Source organism: Telmatherina bonti (genome assembly GCF_933228915.1).
Source record: "Telmatherina bonti genome assembly, chromosome: 3".
NCBI classification, from domain to species: domain Eukaryota; kingdom Metazoa; phylum Chordata; class Actinopteri; order Atheriniformes; family Telmatherinidae; genus Telmatherina; species Telmatherina bonti.
The window spans coordinates 25,628,558-25,647,410 of record NC_136621.1 but is presented as its reverse complement, the minus strand read 5'-3'; the positions used below and the strand labels follow the sequence as shown (position 1 = coordinate 25,647,410).

The following is an 18,853-nucleotide window of genomic DNA, read 5'->3' as shown; positions in this document are numbered from 1 at the left end:
TGGATGCTTTGAATAAAAAGAACCTGAAACAGTGGCGTGAGACTTTATTATAACAGGAGTTACACAAAATGTTCCAGCTAACCTGAGCCCTTGCGGTTTTTTTTTTCTTCAAATTTGAATAAAAAAGGGAAGGTTTGGACAAGTATATATAAAAGGAAATATTTTATCTGGAACAGGATATGTAATTGATAATCATTTTTCACAACTGACTCAAAAATTGATGAAACACAACGCTTGCATTTTGCTTGTGACTTTATAGGTCTGATAAATTTTCATTAAGCGCACTGCTCAGATTTCTAGGGTATTCATGATGCAGTGTTAAATTCCCTCTTTATCTCTATCCAACTTAAATCACCCAGCATCGCTATAACTCAGGCTGTAGAGTAGAAGCACACATGGTTAAAATATGAGCAAATACACAGTTACACAGACTCTATGGAGTAGAGGGGTGGAATAAATGGGTCAAGCCACACCCTTAATCTGGCTGGTGTAAACAGATATAAATTCAATGTGGCAAAACATTGCCATTGCATTAACATCTCAGGGAAGATCACATGAAAACCAAGGAAAATGCATATATTTAAAGCCCCACTATTAAAAGAGGTTTAATAATTAGCTAATGGTCATTAATAAATGCATGTTTCCAACTACATCATTGAAGATAAATTATGACAATTAAAAAATGTGAGTGATTCCACTGATAAAGAGGAAGAAGTTGAGCAGTTTATTAGTGATGAAAAATGACAGAGGTTAAATAATATATTTACTATTTATTTATACAATGAAAATCCAGCATAATCTTGTTTTCATGGTTTTGGTAAAGCAGTGTTTGCCATTCAGTGTCCTCATAATGGGTCAATATTGGTACAATGTTTGATAAGATTTTTTTTTTTTTGGTAAATTGTGCATTTAATCTGAAAACATGTATATGTTAGAAGAAAATATGCTCCATTGGAATCTGGGCATGGTGTGTAAAGATTATTTTTGGCTGTCAAATATTCGCACACCTTATGTGTTTGGATGTGGGATCAATGACAACGAACTGACATGATGAAGTAATGATGATGAATAACTGAATAACATTTTGAATGACCAGTTTTGATAAAACTATACATGGTTTCTGGCTCTTATGGTAAAACTATAGCCATTGTTCTCTAATAAATGCAATATAATACAAGAAAATATCAACACTGACAAGTGAAGTGAAAAACACTGGTCACAAATAAAATGCTTTGCAAAGATCACTGTGTCTTGGGATTTATGTCTATATGAGTTTATAATCCATCATATCCCTATAACAGATAAATTAACCTTTCTGGCAGACAGTAAAGGCATCATATACCATGACAAGATGTGCTCTGTAATGTCACTGTTGTTATGGAGCTAAAGGTGCTGACATAAACTCTGAACTTCTTAAAACCAAATTTGAACATGCATATTGGGGAAAAAAAACAAAACATAACAAGCCTGATACACAGTGGTAACACCAAGAAACATGTAAGATCCAAAAGATTTTGCTATAAATGTTTTATTTTAATTTTTGAATTAATCTAAAACCTTTCAGAAATCTCTTGTGTTCCCAACTTTACAGAAACAGCATACAGGCATGAATACACACCAGTGCAACTCCTATCAAAGACAGTCTGTACATCAGTAGCAGTCCACTATAACCTCCTGGTCTGGTTGCAAGTTTGGGTGAGTGTGGGTGGTGCTTGCAGTGAGTATATCCTGCAGCAGAGATAAAGGAGAGTTGTGAATGTGATCGCTGCTTTGAGTCAGGATGGCCAGCTTCTCATCTAAATCCAGAGACCTCAATACCTCACAAACACTGACACACACAGTGTGACTCTCAGCCATGACATGTTCCATCCCAGCTTCACCACAACCTTCAAAATCCAACATATCTGCTCCATCTAACGATCTCTGTTTGCTCATTTCTTTCTGAGACTGATTCTTCTCTCTCAGGATGTTCCTTATCTCTTGTGCCCAACCCCCTCCAGACAGTTCACAGGATACTTTGGTGTCTGTTGCCAGGGCAACAGTTGCATCCTGGGCACTTGGCGACAGTGGACAAACAGTGTCTCTGAGTCTTATCAGCAGTTGACAGGCCTTCAGAGCAACTGGTCTATCACAGTCAAACAAACTGCTCAACAATACTGAGATGACCCCCCACTCCACCAAAGTGTTTAACACACTGACCAAATCTGACTCCACATGCTCTGTGTGGGTCTCAGTGTGTGTGTCAAGTGCACAGGTTTGGCTAGACATCAAAACATAAGGGGACAGTTTGGTGGGATGAGTCTCTAATACTTTTGTGTAAGTAGGGTAACCTGAAAAGGCGTGATCTAAGAGAAGTCCAGCCAGCTTCAGTGTGTGAACTTTGACCTCCCAGTCCAAATCAGTGCTGCCAAGTGAGAGGACAGAGCACACAGACTGCATGAGGAGAGAACTGATGTAGGTAGGTGAGGAACATGAGAAGAACCAGGTGGTGAAGTACTGTACCACAGCCCTCCTAGCAAATCCTTCAGTGTCCTGGGAGAGAATTTCAAGTAGCTGAGTCACTATTTCAGTCTGAAAGGACAAAGATCAAGTTATCCACTGAATAGCATATGAAAACATGTTATTTTTCTCTGTAAATTTAAATTTATTAGCATCTGAACGTGAAATTATTTCTGCCCACCTGCTCTTGCGTAAGTGCTGCCCCCTGTTGCCAGCTGCGTGCCAGTGTTTGAGCCAGTGAAGAGACAGCGCTGGCTCTCACATAACTCTCTGAATCTCGCAGTGCATCTTTAAGAAGAGGAGTAGAGAAACAGCAGCCCCCCAGCAGATCCTCTGACACATTGCACACCTCCCCAGCTGACGTCTGGCAGGCACGCACCCCTGCGAGGTGGCCCAGAAACTCCACAGTTGAGTCTCTCACTTCCCAACGGGTGTCACATGCACGTTTCCTGACCACCTGAATTAGATCTAAAAGGGACGTGTGCAAAATAATTCATGTCTGTAGGGACCCATCACAAAGAAGTTTATCTCTGAACTGCACTAAAGAGGCTGCTGGTTGGCTTTACCTTTTCTGAGTTGGTCTGTTATGGAAGACAGGTCTGTGCAAACACTTAGCCACTTTACCAAGACCTGGTATGACTTCTGTAGCACCTAAAAAAAAAAAAAAACACAAATTCAGCTCTTTTATTCATTAAAGAAAATCAGATTAAATATTTTGTAAAGGACATTGTTAAACATTATCTAAACCTTTTAGAAATCATAAGGAAACACCATTTCGTCTTCAAACGTCTCTATCCCAGTTTAGTGTTAATAAACAGATCTACTCCTCTAGAAGCAAGTCATACAAAGTGGAAAGCGTAGCTTATACATTGCAAATGATTATTCACAAAGTAAAAATATTAAAGATATTTGCAGGAAATCTACAACAGAACAGATACAGAAAAAAGAAACAAATGTAAGTGTTTCAATGCTCAAGTCAGAGTCCAGAATTCAATGTGATGCAAATGTTGAAGCGGGACCTTAAAAGAGGTGTGCAAACAGTATATTCATGTCTGTAAACCCCAATAACTGAAGCAGCATTGCATAAAAATAAAAAAAATTAGGTAAATAGGCCTTTCACATGATTACATCATACAGAAATTATCTGAAGCTATTGATATTAAAGTTATTTATACAAGCTGCTGAATCAGCATTTTTCAGACACCGCTTCTTCATTCACTTCGCATTTAATAATTAAACTATAAAATGTTATAAGTCATGTTTTACTGTTAATCTAACGTTTTATTTACCTAATTTTAATATTTTGTTTCGGACAAGATGATTAATATCTTCTTAAAAGTGCAAAAACAAATTTTTGTAGATCTTATGTATGATTAAAAGTGCTATGTCATTTTTGAACAAATTATTATTTTATTTATTAGGCTTCACTCCTGTGCCTCAGTGGGACTTAAGTGACTTTATAACCAGATGCGAGTAGTGTTGAAGTTACATAAAATGGAATCAATTGTTTATTAGCACTAAAATATCAGACACTAATATTGTGATCATGCATAAACAATTCCACAAAAAAACTTACAGTGGGTTCACAGTCGGGATTGTCCAAGTAGTTTATTAGAAGTGTGAACACTTCAACCAACATAACTCGTACTTCTGTCGAAAAAACAAAAATGACATTTACTGATTATGCTATAATGATCGTTTAGCATTTATTTAGCTTTTGCACATACATAGTGGTTTATTGTGTAGCATTTTTACCTTTAATACCACATAACCTATATCTTTATGACACCCTAATGAATGTTTTTTTATTTAAAAAGTTTGAATTTTACAAACTAAACTGAGTACAAAAAAAAAAGAAATTAGTATTTTATTGCTTTTTTCTCTGCTTTAATGAAACTAAATGGTGGTTTATTGTACATTGTTGGAAAGCCCGATTAGTCATCTTTAAAACAGGGTATAACTTGTAGGGATTGCACGTTTGTGGAATGAACAAAAGAGCTCAATTTGTTGGCAGTGATCCCTAAAATGTGCAATATTCCCCTGTTGGTATTCACTTTTTTTGGAAGTTGCTTGGTGGATTGGATGATTTCATTGTCCCACAGTAATTAGGGAACAACCGACACATGATGGCCAAATTTAAATTTTACTGATATCCCTGACACGGTCAAATTAATCATTTTGTGGAAGATCTTCATGCCGTCACAAAAGCATGGCACATCCTCCTGGCAACCCATCCCTCAACCAGGAGCTGTTGAAGGTCAACCACTGTGATTGTCTTGGTCACTATAGCATGTACAGCAAGCTACATGCTATAGTGACAGGCTATTTCAGATTCAGGAGTTATGGGATCACCACTTGCTCCAGAATCTCATTCCGACACATCAATTTGGTGCCAGACATATATCTGTCTGACTGTCTGCCTGACTGGGACACTCCAGGCAGCACTTGAATTCCAAAGCAAGAGTGAATACATTAAGAGAGACTATTACAGAGGATTCTGGCACATTTTTGGGCACTACCCACACATTTAGCTGTATTGCTCATTCTATGAAAGCACAATAATAGAAGTATAGAAAAGTTAACTTTCTACACTTAGAAAGTTTTACTTTGTTGTAAAGGTTATTAATCAGACTTTCAAAACAAGGAAGAAAACATAAACATTAGGGGAGAATCAAATCAACCAAACATACATCTTCTTTCTTTTGGTGCCAAGCTCACCCTGAAGTTCCTGCACATATTATATTTCATTATTCAGTTAACTGGATTAAAATCTGTTGCCACAAACATGTCAAAAGATTATCCACCAGCAAACAGAAAGCATGGTTAGAGATGACAGGACAATGTTTAATTCTGTTTGGAAGAAACTAACCTGAACTGTTGCCGAGTGCTGAGAGAGCCTCGAGAGCACATTTCAGAACTTTACCACTGCGAGTGACATTTCTGGAAATTTTCATACAACCAGCAGATGAGGGGGAAAAGTTCCCATTGCACAGCCTTAATAATGATAAAACTGCAGAGACAATTAAACCCAGCGGACAGGGAAGGAAGGCAGGAGCCTGAATGGGGAAGACAGAACTGTGTGAGAATTTTTTGATACATAATAAATAAAGCTGACATTCTACTTATACTCACCATCTGTGCAATCTGCAGTATGTTTGTTAGACTGACACAAATCATGGTGATACAGGAGGTTTTATTCAAGAGCTGATCCGTCATTGAAACCCTATGTTCATCTAAAGTGGGAGCAAAAAATATTTATGTCTTCAAATGAATGCCAATTAACATACTTCTCACTTTTAAATATGTGTGTGTTACCTATAATGTTTGTGTCAAGTAAATGGAAGCCAGTAACAATGTGGAGGGGTAGCAGCAGAATTCTGGCAGACTGGGCTGTATGGACAGGGTCTCTGGACAAAAAAAGACAAGTCAGCACCCATGGGTGATTTTGCCCTCCCCTTTCTGAGGGTGAAGGTGAACCAGCGATGCTGTATAGAATGTGAAGCTGAGCTGTGAACAGACACTCACTTATAGCCGCTGTGGAGAAAAGCAGCCGCAGCATGAATGAGGTCGGCAGGTTTCCTTTTGTTCAACATGAATGACAGAAGATGGGTAATACGCTGGTCTGGGACACATTTATCACTGTCACAGCTGCTGAAACAAGAATAACATTAAACTGGATCAATTTATTAAAAGTTGACCTGATTAGATTTTAATTCTTCTTTCTTCGTAGTTTTATGTACCAGCAGCTGTGTTAACTTACTGCTGTCTCAAATCCACAGCGTATGTTCATTTAAATTTGGTACAAATAAAAAAGCCATCATATACACTGGAAAACACTTTACAAACCTTTTGCACGTACACTGCTGCCATACACACTTTGTGCCAATTTAAATAAAATCTCTGTAAAGTTAGTCTGTAGGACTAGAAACAACTGGAACTGAGAAACAGCATAGGAAAATAGATAAAGCTTATTTTATAAGTTTGTATACATAAAATGAATAAATAAGAGTCAGTTTTTTTTTCCATTAAAATACATTTTTTCATATAATTTATTATCATTTTACACATTCCTTAAGGCAAGGGCCCTGTATTTTATTAGCTCCCCTCTTTTACTTTGTGTTTGCTATCAGTTTGCTGTTAGATTTCTAACATTATCATAAAGAAAAAAGGGAGAGATAGTTACATGCTTTTAAATACTTATCAACTTTTTTCAGTTTATACAAAATGTGCAAAAATCTGCACTGAGATGTTCTGAAAAAAAAATCACTTAATGTAAGACTAAGGTGTCAGACATGATGCTTGTGGTGTAACCTGATGATATCTGGGTAATGGCTATCCAAGTCATGACTACAGTATCTTTTGAGGGGACTTTGACATATGGACTTTTTAAGTCAGATATTAAACCAAATGCCTTATGAACTGATGGACAACAACTTTAACTGACTGCATTTTAACCAGCAGGTTGTACCATGGTGGCATTCGGCAAAATCTGTTTAGATAGCTCCAACCAAAGCACACTCAGATATGGCTTTAGAGGAGATGCAGTCTTTATTAAACTAATCCAGGGCACTAATGATAATTTGAAAAAGAATATACACACAACCTTCATGGCTGTGTAGAAGTTAAATCACTGGGCTGAGTAGAGTAAAATATTCCAGTGAACTGCTGCATCTTAAAGCTCTGGTTTTGTTCACTGCAAAGACGTGACACTGCATCGTGACATCTGGCAGAAACTTAGCAGTCTTTGATGTTAACACAGCTGGGTTTTTTTTCTTTTCAAGTTAAAGTGGGGCTTATTAAATTCTGGTTTTAAATTTCAGGAAATGGTTTAATAAGTCGCTTTCTGGTTGAGACTCAACGATGGGGCTGACTGGTATAAAAACTATTTAATAACATTAATTACTTTTACAAAAGTATATACTTTTTCTTTTTTTTCTTTTTTTTTTTTTAATTAAGATTACATAGCAGTCTCCCTGGTTTGGTTCTTTTTGTTGTTTCCTTTTAGATGGCTCTACTGTAGTAATGTAAGAAATTTGGGTCATGACTTCCTACACTTTACCAAAAAGGGACCGACAGATTTTTTAAAAAATTCTTTGAAAGAGTCCTGAAGGTATGTGTATCTCATTTACACTTTTGTTTTTGTATCAGTACTGTTGACAAATCAAATCACCCGAAGAACACAGTGAGATACACTCATTAGAGAGAGGTCTACCTGTGCGCAGCCAGAATTACATCCATCAGAGGAAGTGTAAGCTGACTGTATTCTGTTGCCACGAGTTCCTCCAGAGACTCTGCGACTGTCAGCAGAAGCTTCTCCCGCAGAGCAGAACTGACCTGGGCGAGGAGGAGGGCCAACAGTTTAAGGACCTGCTGACTCTGACGAAGCTCTGAATTTTCTTTGGGAACCAGCAACTTTTTGAGGTACTCTGAGATTGTCGTGACAAAAGCACAGCTGTCTTTGTCTGTTTCCACAGTGGAAGTCGGGTGTTCCTGGTCTGTGACCATCCTTCGGTTTTCAGATGAGACAGTCTGACAGGATATCAGCATGTGAGCGAGCGTTTGATTGGCAGCTGATGCAACAAATAGACTTGTGTCTGTCTGAAGTTGTAGGAGTGGTTCAATGAAATCTGGAAAAAAAAAAAAAAGATTAAAAAAAAAAAAGTATGAAAATATACCGGAATTTAAATTAACAAAGGTCATTCAAAAATATCAACAAACCGCTACCTATGCACTAAATATTACTTGACATTGCCTGTCTCCATTTGATGTTCTATTAAATGGTGTCAGAAATGATGCTCTAATTTCCTAGATGATGTGTTGCAGTGGTATAACTAAATCAATCTGTCAAAATATATATGGAATAATAAACTAGCTTCTGTTTAAGATGCTAAATAGGAGTGATGTTTACACAATATATTGTTCTTTTCATCTTTTCATTTTCTTGTACATTGTATGACATTTTTTAAGCTTAAAATACAAAAAGGTGGAACTGTTGAGATTACACCCTTAATGTGTCACCTGCTTCCACAAAGTAGCTCAAAGCTTTTGAATGCTGCAGCATTGTTCTTAAACCCCAGGTCCAGCCAATCCGTACAGATGGATCCTCCCAAAGCCCTGCTCCCTGCCAGTGCTGAACATTAAAGACCAGGTCTAACACCGGCTTCTCCTACAAGATAATGGGGACATCATTACAAAAGCAGGAGGCAGTCAGTGACACTTGGTTTTAGACTGTTTTGCATACGAAGAAAAACTCCAGAAGTCATCAGCCCTACCTGAAGAACCTGGAAGCTGTCCTCATTGGCAGCTATTAAACCAGTAAGTTTCAGAGTGAAAGAGAGGATGCTGGGGTCCGGAGATGAGTTGTAACCTACAGTGGATATGAATTCAAGCAGACATGGACAGGCCTCCAGCAGAGATACCCCTTTAACAGATGGAGGAAAGTGATTCAGATGAAAAATACATCCAGAATTGGAATAACACACAAAACAAAACAAAAATAAATCTAGTCTGTGTATCTTTGTGATTTGAGGAGTTGGATTTACAAATCAGACATTTTCTATTTTGGATTTTTATTCAGTGCAATTTCATTATTTCTAACATTTTAGGCAAAAAAAATTAAATAAGCAATTTAACAAGCGCCCCAATAACAAGAGGCCCAAGAGCATTTACCATCTGTGCCCAGTTTGTATTCATAATACTACTTCTATTACAGAAATGTCTCTAAGCCACCTGATGGAAAAGGAACACTTCTTAAACTGAGAAAAATATAAATAGGGCTGGAAAAGGATGAGGTTTAATACTAACCAGCCTCAGTGAGCGATGTGAACCAATCCAGCAGTTTCTCCAGGCTAGTGTCATCGGGCAGGGATCTCCCTGGGGCGGTAAGCGCCTCACAGACGCGGGGTAACACTGACACACACTCACTTTCCATGGTACTAACCTAACTTGTATGTCTGCATAAACCCCAGAGAGGGTTCTACAGGCTACTTTACCGCGAACAGTTACCACTCGTCTACAAACTCCCAGGCAAGAATTTAGCTAACATCTAAATTTCGCCCTATAAAGTGAAATGAAAAAAGCTAGCTCGCTGAAATTAAACAAAAAATGTTCCTGACTTTTCATTTCACTCGGTGGGATTTTAGTATATCTCGCGGGAAATTGTTATTCAGGATATATCAGTGCGTGGCTTCCCTTTATTTAGCGTATCATATGCGAGTCCTTCAAAAGAACCTGCGTTGTACACTGATTTCTAAACCACCGGATGAGCTAAATCTTGTCAAGACTGCAATGTACTGTCGGTCTATATGTTATACAGCTCTATTTTTTCTCCGCAGCCTGAACACGCGCCTGTAAGCACCTTCCGGTAGTAAGTTTCCGTCTCTTCAACCATTTTCGCACATGGTGCCGCACCGGCGGAGCGTCGTTAGCGTCACGTTGTATGGGTATTTTGCTCCCTTGTAGACGAAATTTTGTCCTGAAGTCCCATTAAATGCAAGGTACGGTGGATATGGTGGACGACCCAGAGTATGAGGAGGAAGAGCCTTCCTTCAGCGACCCGGAGGACTTCGAAGATGACGTCGATGACGAGGGTGAGAGGCGGCAGGAAAGACGCCGGCTTTCTGGCCTGTTGCTAACCATTAGCCAAGAGTCTTGGTGGTTATCAGATGCTATATGCAGATAGCTAAGTTGTCGCTATGCTAATATAGATATGCTGATACTATTAACTTTAAATGTACCTTGATATTAAAACGTGTCCAGCAAATATAAAACAACGTCACCATCATTGCCTTTCATCCAACATGATGTTATAACGTTGGTTTAAGTGCTGTTAAACTCCAGCTACAGCCTCACCCAGATCCCATAGACAGTCAGCGTGGCCTTGTCAGTGTTAGTTGGATAAATGAAACCACATATTGTTAAGGAAGACAAAGTAAGACCACTTCTCATCTTACTGACTGTCTACCTAAATTGATCATGTAAATCCCCAAACTGCAAGTCTTTTATGTGCAAGTTATTTTAACCATATGGGCATAAATTAGCTCTGAGCAATGTTAGCATCAAGTCGTCAGTTTAATGCAGATAAAAATGCTCAAATTCCTTATCGATGATTTTCATCTACTGTATTGTTTGGTTTTCAGAAATGGACAGTGGATAATGTTTTAGCACAATCCACCCAACAATTCATTTGACCAGATTATTAAGTTTTTCAAGTAAGATGGGCGTTTAAGCGTTGCAAGAATTACAATGTACAGAATGGATCATAGTTTAACACATTTATTACAACCCAGTAACTTTGACACTTTATAATACAGAAATATTTAACATGGAATTTTTTTGTATGTGATGTTGATACTCATATCCAGGCCAAAAATGATCAAATTTACTGGGCCAGGCCATTTGGCTATTGATGATGTCAACTTTTTGAGGGTACCATCAAGTATATGTATATATTTGGAGAGAATATGTGTTTATTCACATACATATATATGCATACATACTTGTCCTTATTCAAAGATGTAAAACGTGGAGCTACCCATTTAAATCTTAAATGAGGCTAGTAAGCTTGTGAATTAAGTAGACAGTTGCCTGGATACAAGGGCTGTAATGATGTATGCTTTTGTTTTGATTCAGATTTTTTGGGTGCCGATTCGATTTAAATTGTGATTCTCACAATTCTTTGATGTTGCTGATTTTTGCAGATTAAAAACTTTTTTTTGCTTGTTATTTTTCGATTAGGGAAAAACAACGCAGTAGACAGATCATCATTCTGCTGCTATAATGCCCAAGAAGACAAGTTAAAATTATCAATAAATAAATGAAAATGACAAAAATTTTATGGATTATTTTTAACAAATGCAACAAAAAAAAAAAAAATTTCCAGCAAAAAAAAAAAAAATCTATTTTAAAATTATGAAGCAAAAAAGTCCAATATTTGATTTTTTTTTTTTTTTTTTTTTAATTCGATTTTCCCACTCCTACTGGATACCATGTTTAAAAAAATTTGGATCAGCAGAAGATGATCATATAAAACTGCAGTTTTATCGCAATTGTCATTCTCTTGTTTTCCTTCACTTTTTCAGAGTTTCTGGGTGACGTCTTGAGGGAGAAACCCCAGGAGGCTGATGGCATAGACTCAATGGTTGTGGTGGACAATGTGCCTCAGGTTGGCCCAGAGCGTTTGGAAAAACTCAAGAATGTCATACACAAGATTTTCTCCAAGTTCGGCAAGATCACAACAGAGTTTTATCCAGATGCTGATGGCATGACCAAAGGGTAAGACCTAACTTCCTGAGATGTATTTCCTCCTTTAGTTTGCCATGCATTTTTACTGCTTTCCAAGATTTGAAGCAGATTATGTACATATAATTTGCATTGACTTATTTTGTGTGTTTATCTGCAGATATATCTTCTTGGAATACGCTGCTCCCACTCAAGCACTTGAGGCAGTGAAGAATGCGGATGGATACAAACTTGACAAACAACATACATTCAGGGTCAACCTTTTCACTGATTTTGACAAGTAAGTTGGCAATATGAACTAAAGCATCTGTAGAACATATAGAGAAGTGGGATACATTGAATTAATATTTTGTGCTTATTTTGATTCAGGTACATGAACATCAGTGATGAGTGGGAAACGCCAGAGAAGCAGCCTTTTAAAGACTTTGTGCGTGTTATTTGTTACTCTCAGGCAAAATTAAATGTATTACATGGTTAATACAATGATTATGAGAGTAACTCTCTCTCTGCACAGGGCAATATGCGTCACTGGATCGAGGATCCAGACTGCCGTGACCAGTACAGTGTGATCTATGAAGCTGGAGAGAGGACTGCCATTTTCTCAAATGATGTGAAAGAACCAATCGTAGCTGAGGAAAGAGCAGTAAGTTACACAAACAGTATGTGTAAAAAGCTGAACATATTGTGTGAAGACAAAAATGATTAATAAGGACATTTTGTTTTGACAAATATTAATATTTTTTTGTGTGGCTCCAGCGCTGGACAGAGACGTATGTTCGCTGGTCTCCTAAAGGCACCTACCTGGCTACCTTTCACCAGCGTGGCATTGCATTGTGGGGCGGTGAGAAGTTCAAACAGATTCAGAGGTTCAGCCATCAGGGCGTGTCCCTCATAGACTTTTCGCCATGTGAGAGGTAATTAACACATTGCATCTATCCACTCTTAACTCACTTGTTTGGGATTAGAAATTGATGCCATTAGTTCAGATATTTTCACAGAAGTTAACTTAATGTACTCCTCTTAATGTCTGGAGTTTACCCAGGATGTGAGATTCAAAATTTTAGTTGAGGAATGTTGTTTGCTTGTACCTTTTAATCAGAATGTGCTTGTTGAATTTCCCAATACATAAGTCTGATATTTTTTAAAATCATTTTTAAAAAAGGATGGCAGAAAATGATATACATTATTATTATTATTATTATATTTTTTTTAACCATAGCCTTCTGACAGTGCCAAGTTCTTCATGTACAAAGGAATGATTTTGAAGATGAACATTAAGTCACGTGTGCTTTTGATGCTTGTCAGGTATGTTGTGACCTTCAGTCCTTTGATGGATACCAAGGAGGACCCTCAGGCTATCATCATATGGGACATTCTGACTGGACAGAAGAAGAGAGGTTTCCACTGCGAGAGCTCCGCACACTGGCCGATTTTCAAGTCAGGACAATAGATATGTCTAAACTGCTTCATGCTTCTATTTGCTTCTCTTGCAGTGTTTGAATGTGTTGTAATCGTACATATGTTCTCTCAGATGGAGTCACGATGGGAAGTTCTTTGCGAGGATGACTCAAGACACGCTGAGCATTTATGAAACTCCTGTAAGTCTAATAAAAAGGATGTGTATATGTAATATATACATACATACACACATACATACACTATTCAGAAGTGATCTAAAAGGCTTGTTTTTACTATTTTCAGTCAATGGGCTTGTTGGACAAGAAGAGTCTCAAAATTAGTGGGATCAAGTAAGAATTCTTGTTTTTCTTTGTAACACTTCAAATTCTGATGGTATTTTATAATGACATGTTAATAATCTGAGCATTTGTGCATCAACAGGGATTTCTCATGGTCTCCTGGTGACAACATCATAGCTTTCTGGGTACCAGAGGACAAAGACATCCCAGCGAGGGTGACTCTGATGCAGATGCCTTCCCGTCAGGAGATCCGTGTGCGGAATCTCTTCAATGTTGTTGACTGCAAACTCCACTGGCAGAGAAACGGAGATTATCTCTGTGTGAAAGTTGACAGGACTCCCAAAGGGACACAGGTGCTTATAGCGAGGGGGGAAACTAAGATATGTTTAACAAGTGAAGATGAAAAGAAACAAATATTTGTTGTTTCTTTTACAGGGGGTTGTTACCAACTTTGAAATCTTCAGAATGCGAGAAAAGCAGGTTCCTGTTGATGTAGTGGAGATGAAGGGTAAGAACCGATTACATTCATACAAAATGTATGTATGTGCACACACTTTGTAATTATTTGCCACATGAGTAATCCAATGCTCTTCTTTTTTATGGTGCCTTTTCAGAAAGCATCATAGCATTTGCATGGGAACCCAATGGCAGCAAGTTTGCTGTTCTCCACGGAGAGTCTCCAAGAATTAATGCCTCCTTCTATCATGTCAAGAACAACGGCAAGATTGAGCTTATAAGTGAGTAGATCAGACAGCCACACAGACCTCTGACAAAATTTGGCCTTTTACTACATGTCCTGTGAACTTCCACTGAGTGTGTCTATCTTTTGCAGAGATGTTTGACAAGCAGCAGGCCAACAGCATCTTCTGGAGCCCTCAGGGGCAGTTTATGGTGCTGGCTGGACTCAGAAGGTCAGTTTTATCTGTGTGAAAGAGAAAAAGAAGACACAAGAAGCCGCTGATGATAAACTTAATACATTTTCTGACACCTCATATGAGAGCTAAGCTCCTGATTCTAATGCTAGTCTGAGGCTTGTTGTATTTCTGTGATCAGTGTTGATTAATGTCTTTATATGTGCATGTAATGTATATATTTTTATGTGTGTGCAGTATGAATGGGGCACTTGCTTTTGTGGACACATCAGACTGCACTATGATGAACATAGCAGAGCACTACATGGCATCTGATGTAGAGTGGGACCCAACCGGTCGATATGTCGTTACATCTGTCTCCTGGTGGAGCCACAAGGTACATACATAACATTTGATTTGTTGTTGCCACACTCCATTGGAAGATATATAGACGTTCCCACTGCCCTAAGTTGGTGACACCCTTTTCTTCACGGTGTTTGTTTAGGTGGACAATGCATACTGGCTGTGGACGTTCCAAGGCCGTCTCCTTCAGAAAAACAACAAGGACCGCTTCTGTCAGCTGCTCTGGAGACCCAGGCCTCCCACTCTGCTCAGTTTAGATCAGATCAAGGTGCAGTTTTCCTGTATACTGTGCTTATTATCTGACTGTGGAGTCAGATAATAAACACATCTGAGGTGCTACACTGTGCACTTTTATTCATACTACGATCCGAGACTGTACAGTCAACATACTCTGTATTTATGCAACGCAACTATGATGGATCACCTTTCTCTTGATTTAGTTTCTTTTTCTTGATTTATAAAACAAATTGTTTACTAGGTTCATCTGTTTTCTTGCAGATGATCAAAAAGGATCTTAAGAAATACTCAAAGATCTTTGAGCAGAAGGATCGCCTGAGCCAGTCGAAGGCATCAAAGGTTTGTCCATTTGCTTCAACATTTTTCCCCGGACGGTGTGCCATCTTATTTAAAATCTCCACCAAAACAAAACCAGATGAACAAATAATTAGCAAATATGCAATGTGCAGGCAAATCTATTTTCATATACAAGTGTGTGTGTTTTGAAATTTTTTAGACTATTTTAACAGCCTGGAGGATTTATTAGGGAAGTCACGCAAACGGGTGCTATGAAGCTGAGTGTGTGTGTGCGTGTGTGTGTGTGTGTGTGTGTGTAGGAACTGGTGGACAAGCGCAGGGCCATGATGGAAGAGTACCATCGCTATCGTGAGACAGCACAGCAAATCTATCAGGAACAGAAGAGCATTCGCCTTGAGCTCAGAGGAGGTGTGACATCATTCTGCAGTATGTTTAACTTGACTTTCCACGCATACATACATTTACACTTCCTCATATCTTGCAGGAGTCGACACTGATGAGCTGGACAGCAACGTGGATGACTGGGAGGAGGAGACCATTGAGTTTTTTATCAACGAAGAAATCATTCCCCTTGGAGATCTGTAGTCCCCTACACAGGTAACACTTGCCACACATGGTGCAGATGATGAGCATTAGAGATAAACACTGAAGAGAGTTGAAAGTATTGAGACTAAACAGCCCAAAAAAAACACACATCAGGAACACTTATAAAGAAAAAAAGTTAGTTTGGGAGCATAAAAATGTAACTAGATAGTAATGCAAAATGTCTTGGCTGTTGTTATCAGATTGATCCTGTTGCAGAGCAGTGTGTGTATCAGGTCAATGAAAGAAGAAGTGATGCACGCATGTTTAATACTATACAAGCCTGAAGGAGCGGTGTTAAAACCTGGGATAGCTGCAGTTGGTCAGGTCTAGGTTCAGCGATGTTGCGTGCCCATAGCATGAGTTCAGCTGACCTGAATATTCTGCATGACCGGGGTTTTCCATCAAAAGATTTTTTTTCTTCCTGATGGCATAGTTATATTCCAGAATGATAATGCCTGAGTACACTTCTGTCAGAGTGTCTCAGGAGGAGTTTAGGGAGCCTGGGATTTTTTTCCCACACATGGATTAGTCGTTACAGAGAAGACTTTACACAGTGGCCTGAATTTCCATCAACAGCACAAGATATTTTGGAAAAATTGGTTGGAAATGAATGTTGTAGCAGTGAATCAGCTTTGCTATGAGGTACTCTGACAAACTAGTATGGTGTAACTTGATTTTTGTTGTGCCAGGCAGCGTAGGCCCAATATGAAATTGGTTTTATTGTGACAGCTTTTAAATAAACTCAGTCACAGGCTCAAACAGCTATCACCAAAAATACTCAAATGTTCAGTTTTTTAAGCGGTTGTTTTTTCTTGCAGTCCATCCATTTTTGTGTGGAAGGAGGAGAGAGGGACGGTGTCATTGATTGGAGGACGACGACGACCACACTGTGAATTTTGGGTTCATCTTGGGCCTCAATTTTCATCTTCAGTGGTGTCATCGAAGCACGCTACATTGAGGGACAAGAGAAGATATTTTGCATCACATATTTTCTCTTTGTCTTTCGTCATAATCTACCCTGTTTTCTTCTCTGTGGAACTTGATATTCATTAATACTGCCTCCTTTTTTCTAGTCATTGGTTGGGAGTAATCAACTTTCTGCCCCATATTGTTGGACATTCTTCCTCTTGGGGTTGTTTCAGATCCCGCCACGTCATGCTAGTGTGTTACTACAGGGCAGCACAGAGTGCCATAACAGTGCAGGAAGGAGGTGTTCAGACTAAACACATAGCCTTGTCAATTAATGTGCTGATGTGGTATTTTAGTGGCCTGTATCCTCCTCCCTTCAGACTCTGCTTTCACACAGGGAGGGTGTGCTCAGTGGGGATAACTTTAAATAAACATTCAGAAACAGTTACGAACTGGCTCTCTCTTTTTACATTGTAGTGTTGACATTTCACACCTTTTATATGGATTGTTGTACTTATGACAGTATCTCAGCAAGCTGATGTAAACTGAACCATCTCAGCCATTTTTATAATTTTCAAACAGAAGTACTCTAAACTCAACTATTTGGGTTTGTATGGTAAATTTATCAGTTTTGACCATTGTTTTATAGCTTCTAATGCATTAGGCACTCGGGTGATAATAATGGAAATTTTTAGTCTACTGGAACCATTTCTGCAGTTTTGAATTCACCTGTGATCCAATGGAGTGTTTAATTAGTGACACTGACATGTTTTATTGTATCTTAATAGTTTTTGACTGCGCCACATAAATTTTGAATAACATTTATGCACTGATAAAAAAGCAATGGATATTTCAGGTTAGATGTTAACATACACCCTTAGGGGTTTCATTGAAACATGCATGTATTTCAGTTAATTGTTTATTTTTTGTGCAAGTTCCACAGCAAACCGACATTGAGGATGAACAGGGCTTTTTCTTTTTTAATCTTATTATCTGAGTCCAGGAATTTTTTAAGGATTCTCTATCATTGCGAAACGGCACCATTTTTAGTACATATGCGTACAACTCCACAGGGAGCTTGACCAAAATATGCAGAAGTTCCTAAAAGGCTTTCCAAAATACCAAAGATTGATGGATCCCAGCAAAACTGTGGATACTACAAACCAGAACAGGAAAAATAACAGATGTTTGGCATTTTCATCATTGCAAGACAGCAAATTATGATATAAACATGCAACCAAATACTCAAGACACTGGATTCGTTATCAATGAATGTGTGTGTGTCGGGCAAATTTGATGGTGGAACTTTTGCTGTGACATGCTTTTTCAGAGTACTATTTTCATATTGCAAAGGACTATTTCCTTGAATGCAAAGATGCATTTTGGAAGAATCTTTTCAACCAAAGAAGCATGCTCAACCTTGAAAAGAAGCTTCTCAGTTGAACTAAAACAGAAAATAAAGCAAACTGATATGAAGACCACACAAAACAAACTGAAAACTCAAAAGATAAAATGCAGAAAAGACAGAAACAAATGGAGCTTTCAGACCAAACATTTCTTAAAAATCTCTTAAGAGTTGTGAAGATGGAAATGCTTCTTACCCCTATGAGATACATACAGTTTCTGAGATATTTTGCGTCATTACATGGTAAAAACTTGGCTCAAAACCCTGTTGTGCACAATCTATTACCTGATGTCCACCTTCTAATATATAAAACAAATACTATAATAATTTTGACATATCACATGGTGGTAATTCGTAAATGTACAAAAATTATTTCTGTTTCTGATTTTTATCCATTTTTAGTGTGTATGGGGATAAAGGACAACTACGTTGGAAGCCTTTTCTTTGGTTGAATTTGTACCACTAATGATAATTTGCACCACTAATAAAAATAGTCATAATCACGGTCTATTGATAGATTAGTTAATTTATAACTCCTCCATTTTATAATTACTGTCAGTTTATACCTCTTTTTCCGTCAGAATATACAATAAGTTTAAAAAGGGAGTTTACGTGACTGGCAATTTCAAATTTTATCTAATTTATTCTCTTCAGTCTGAGAAAACTGCAAGGTATAAACACTAGAAACAAACCCATGAATTGATTTTTATGCCGGAGGAAAACGTTAAATTTCCTCTGGCATGAATATTTTCTAATAAAATGAAGACAAG

At 38.1% G+C, this 18,853-nt stretch overlaps 2 protein-coding genes across 3 annotated transcripts; one reads left to right on the top strand and one right to left on the bottom strand.

The window, feature by feature from the left end:
- Positions 1-992: 992 nt before the first annotated feature.
- Positions 993-9,558, bottom strand: brat1 (BRCA1-associated ATM activator 1). 2 transcript variants are annotated; one of them, XM_079238325.1, is made up of 12 exons: positions 9,304-9,558; positions 8,772-8,920; positions 8,518-8,665; positions 7,712-8,126; positions 6,025-6,147; positions 5,815-5,906; positions 5,632-5,732; positions 5,369-5,555; positions 4,076-4,149; positions 3,066-3,150; positions 2,681-2,967; positions 993-2,571 (listed from the first exon to the last, which is right to left on the bottom strand). In XM_079238325.1, exons 1-12 carry the CDS (start codon positions 9,428-9,430, stop codon positions 1,651-1,653), a joined length of 2,709 nt encoding a protein of 902 aa, XP_079094451.1. In that variant the 5' UTR covers positions 9,431-9,558; the 3' UTR covers positions 993-1,650. The 2 variants fall into 2 exon arrangements, with proteins under 2 accessions (XP_079094451.1, XP_079094452.1); XM_079238326.1 differs by having other exon boundaries at positions 4,076-4,146.
- Positions 9,559-9,891: 333 nt separating this feature from the next.
- On the top strand, positions 9,892-17,122 carry eif3ba (eukaryotic translation initiation factor 3, subunit Ba). Its single transcript, XM_079264396.1, has 19 exons — positions 9,892-10,088; positions 11,580-11,772; positions 11,900-12,019; positions 12,109-12,166; positions 12,254-12,382; positions 12,496-12,653; positions 13,045-13,176; positions 13,271-13,337; positions 13,441-13,487; positions 13,579-13,789; positions 13,872-13,944; positions 14,051-14,173; positions 14,269-14,347; positions 14,546-14,684; positions 14,793-14,918; positions 15,149-15,226; positions 15,484-15,592; positions 15,669-15,781; positions 16,588-17,122. Exons 1-18 carry the CDS (start codon positions 9,989-9,991, stop codon positions 15,767-15,769), a joined length of 2,043 nt encoding a protein of 680 aa, XP_079120522.1. The 5' UTR covers positions 9,892-9,988; the 3' UTR covers positions 15,770-15,781; positions 16,588-17,122.
- Positions 17,123-18,853: the final 1,731 nt, after the last annotated feature.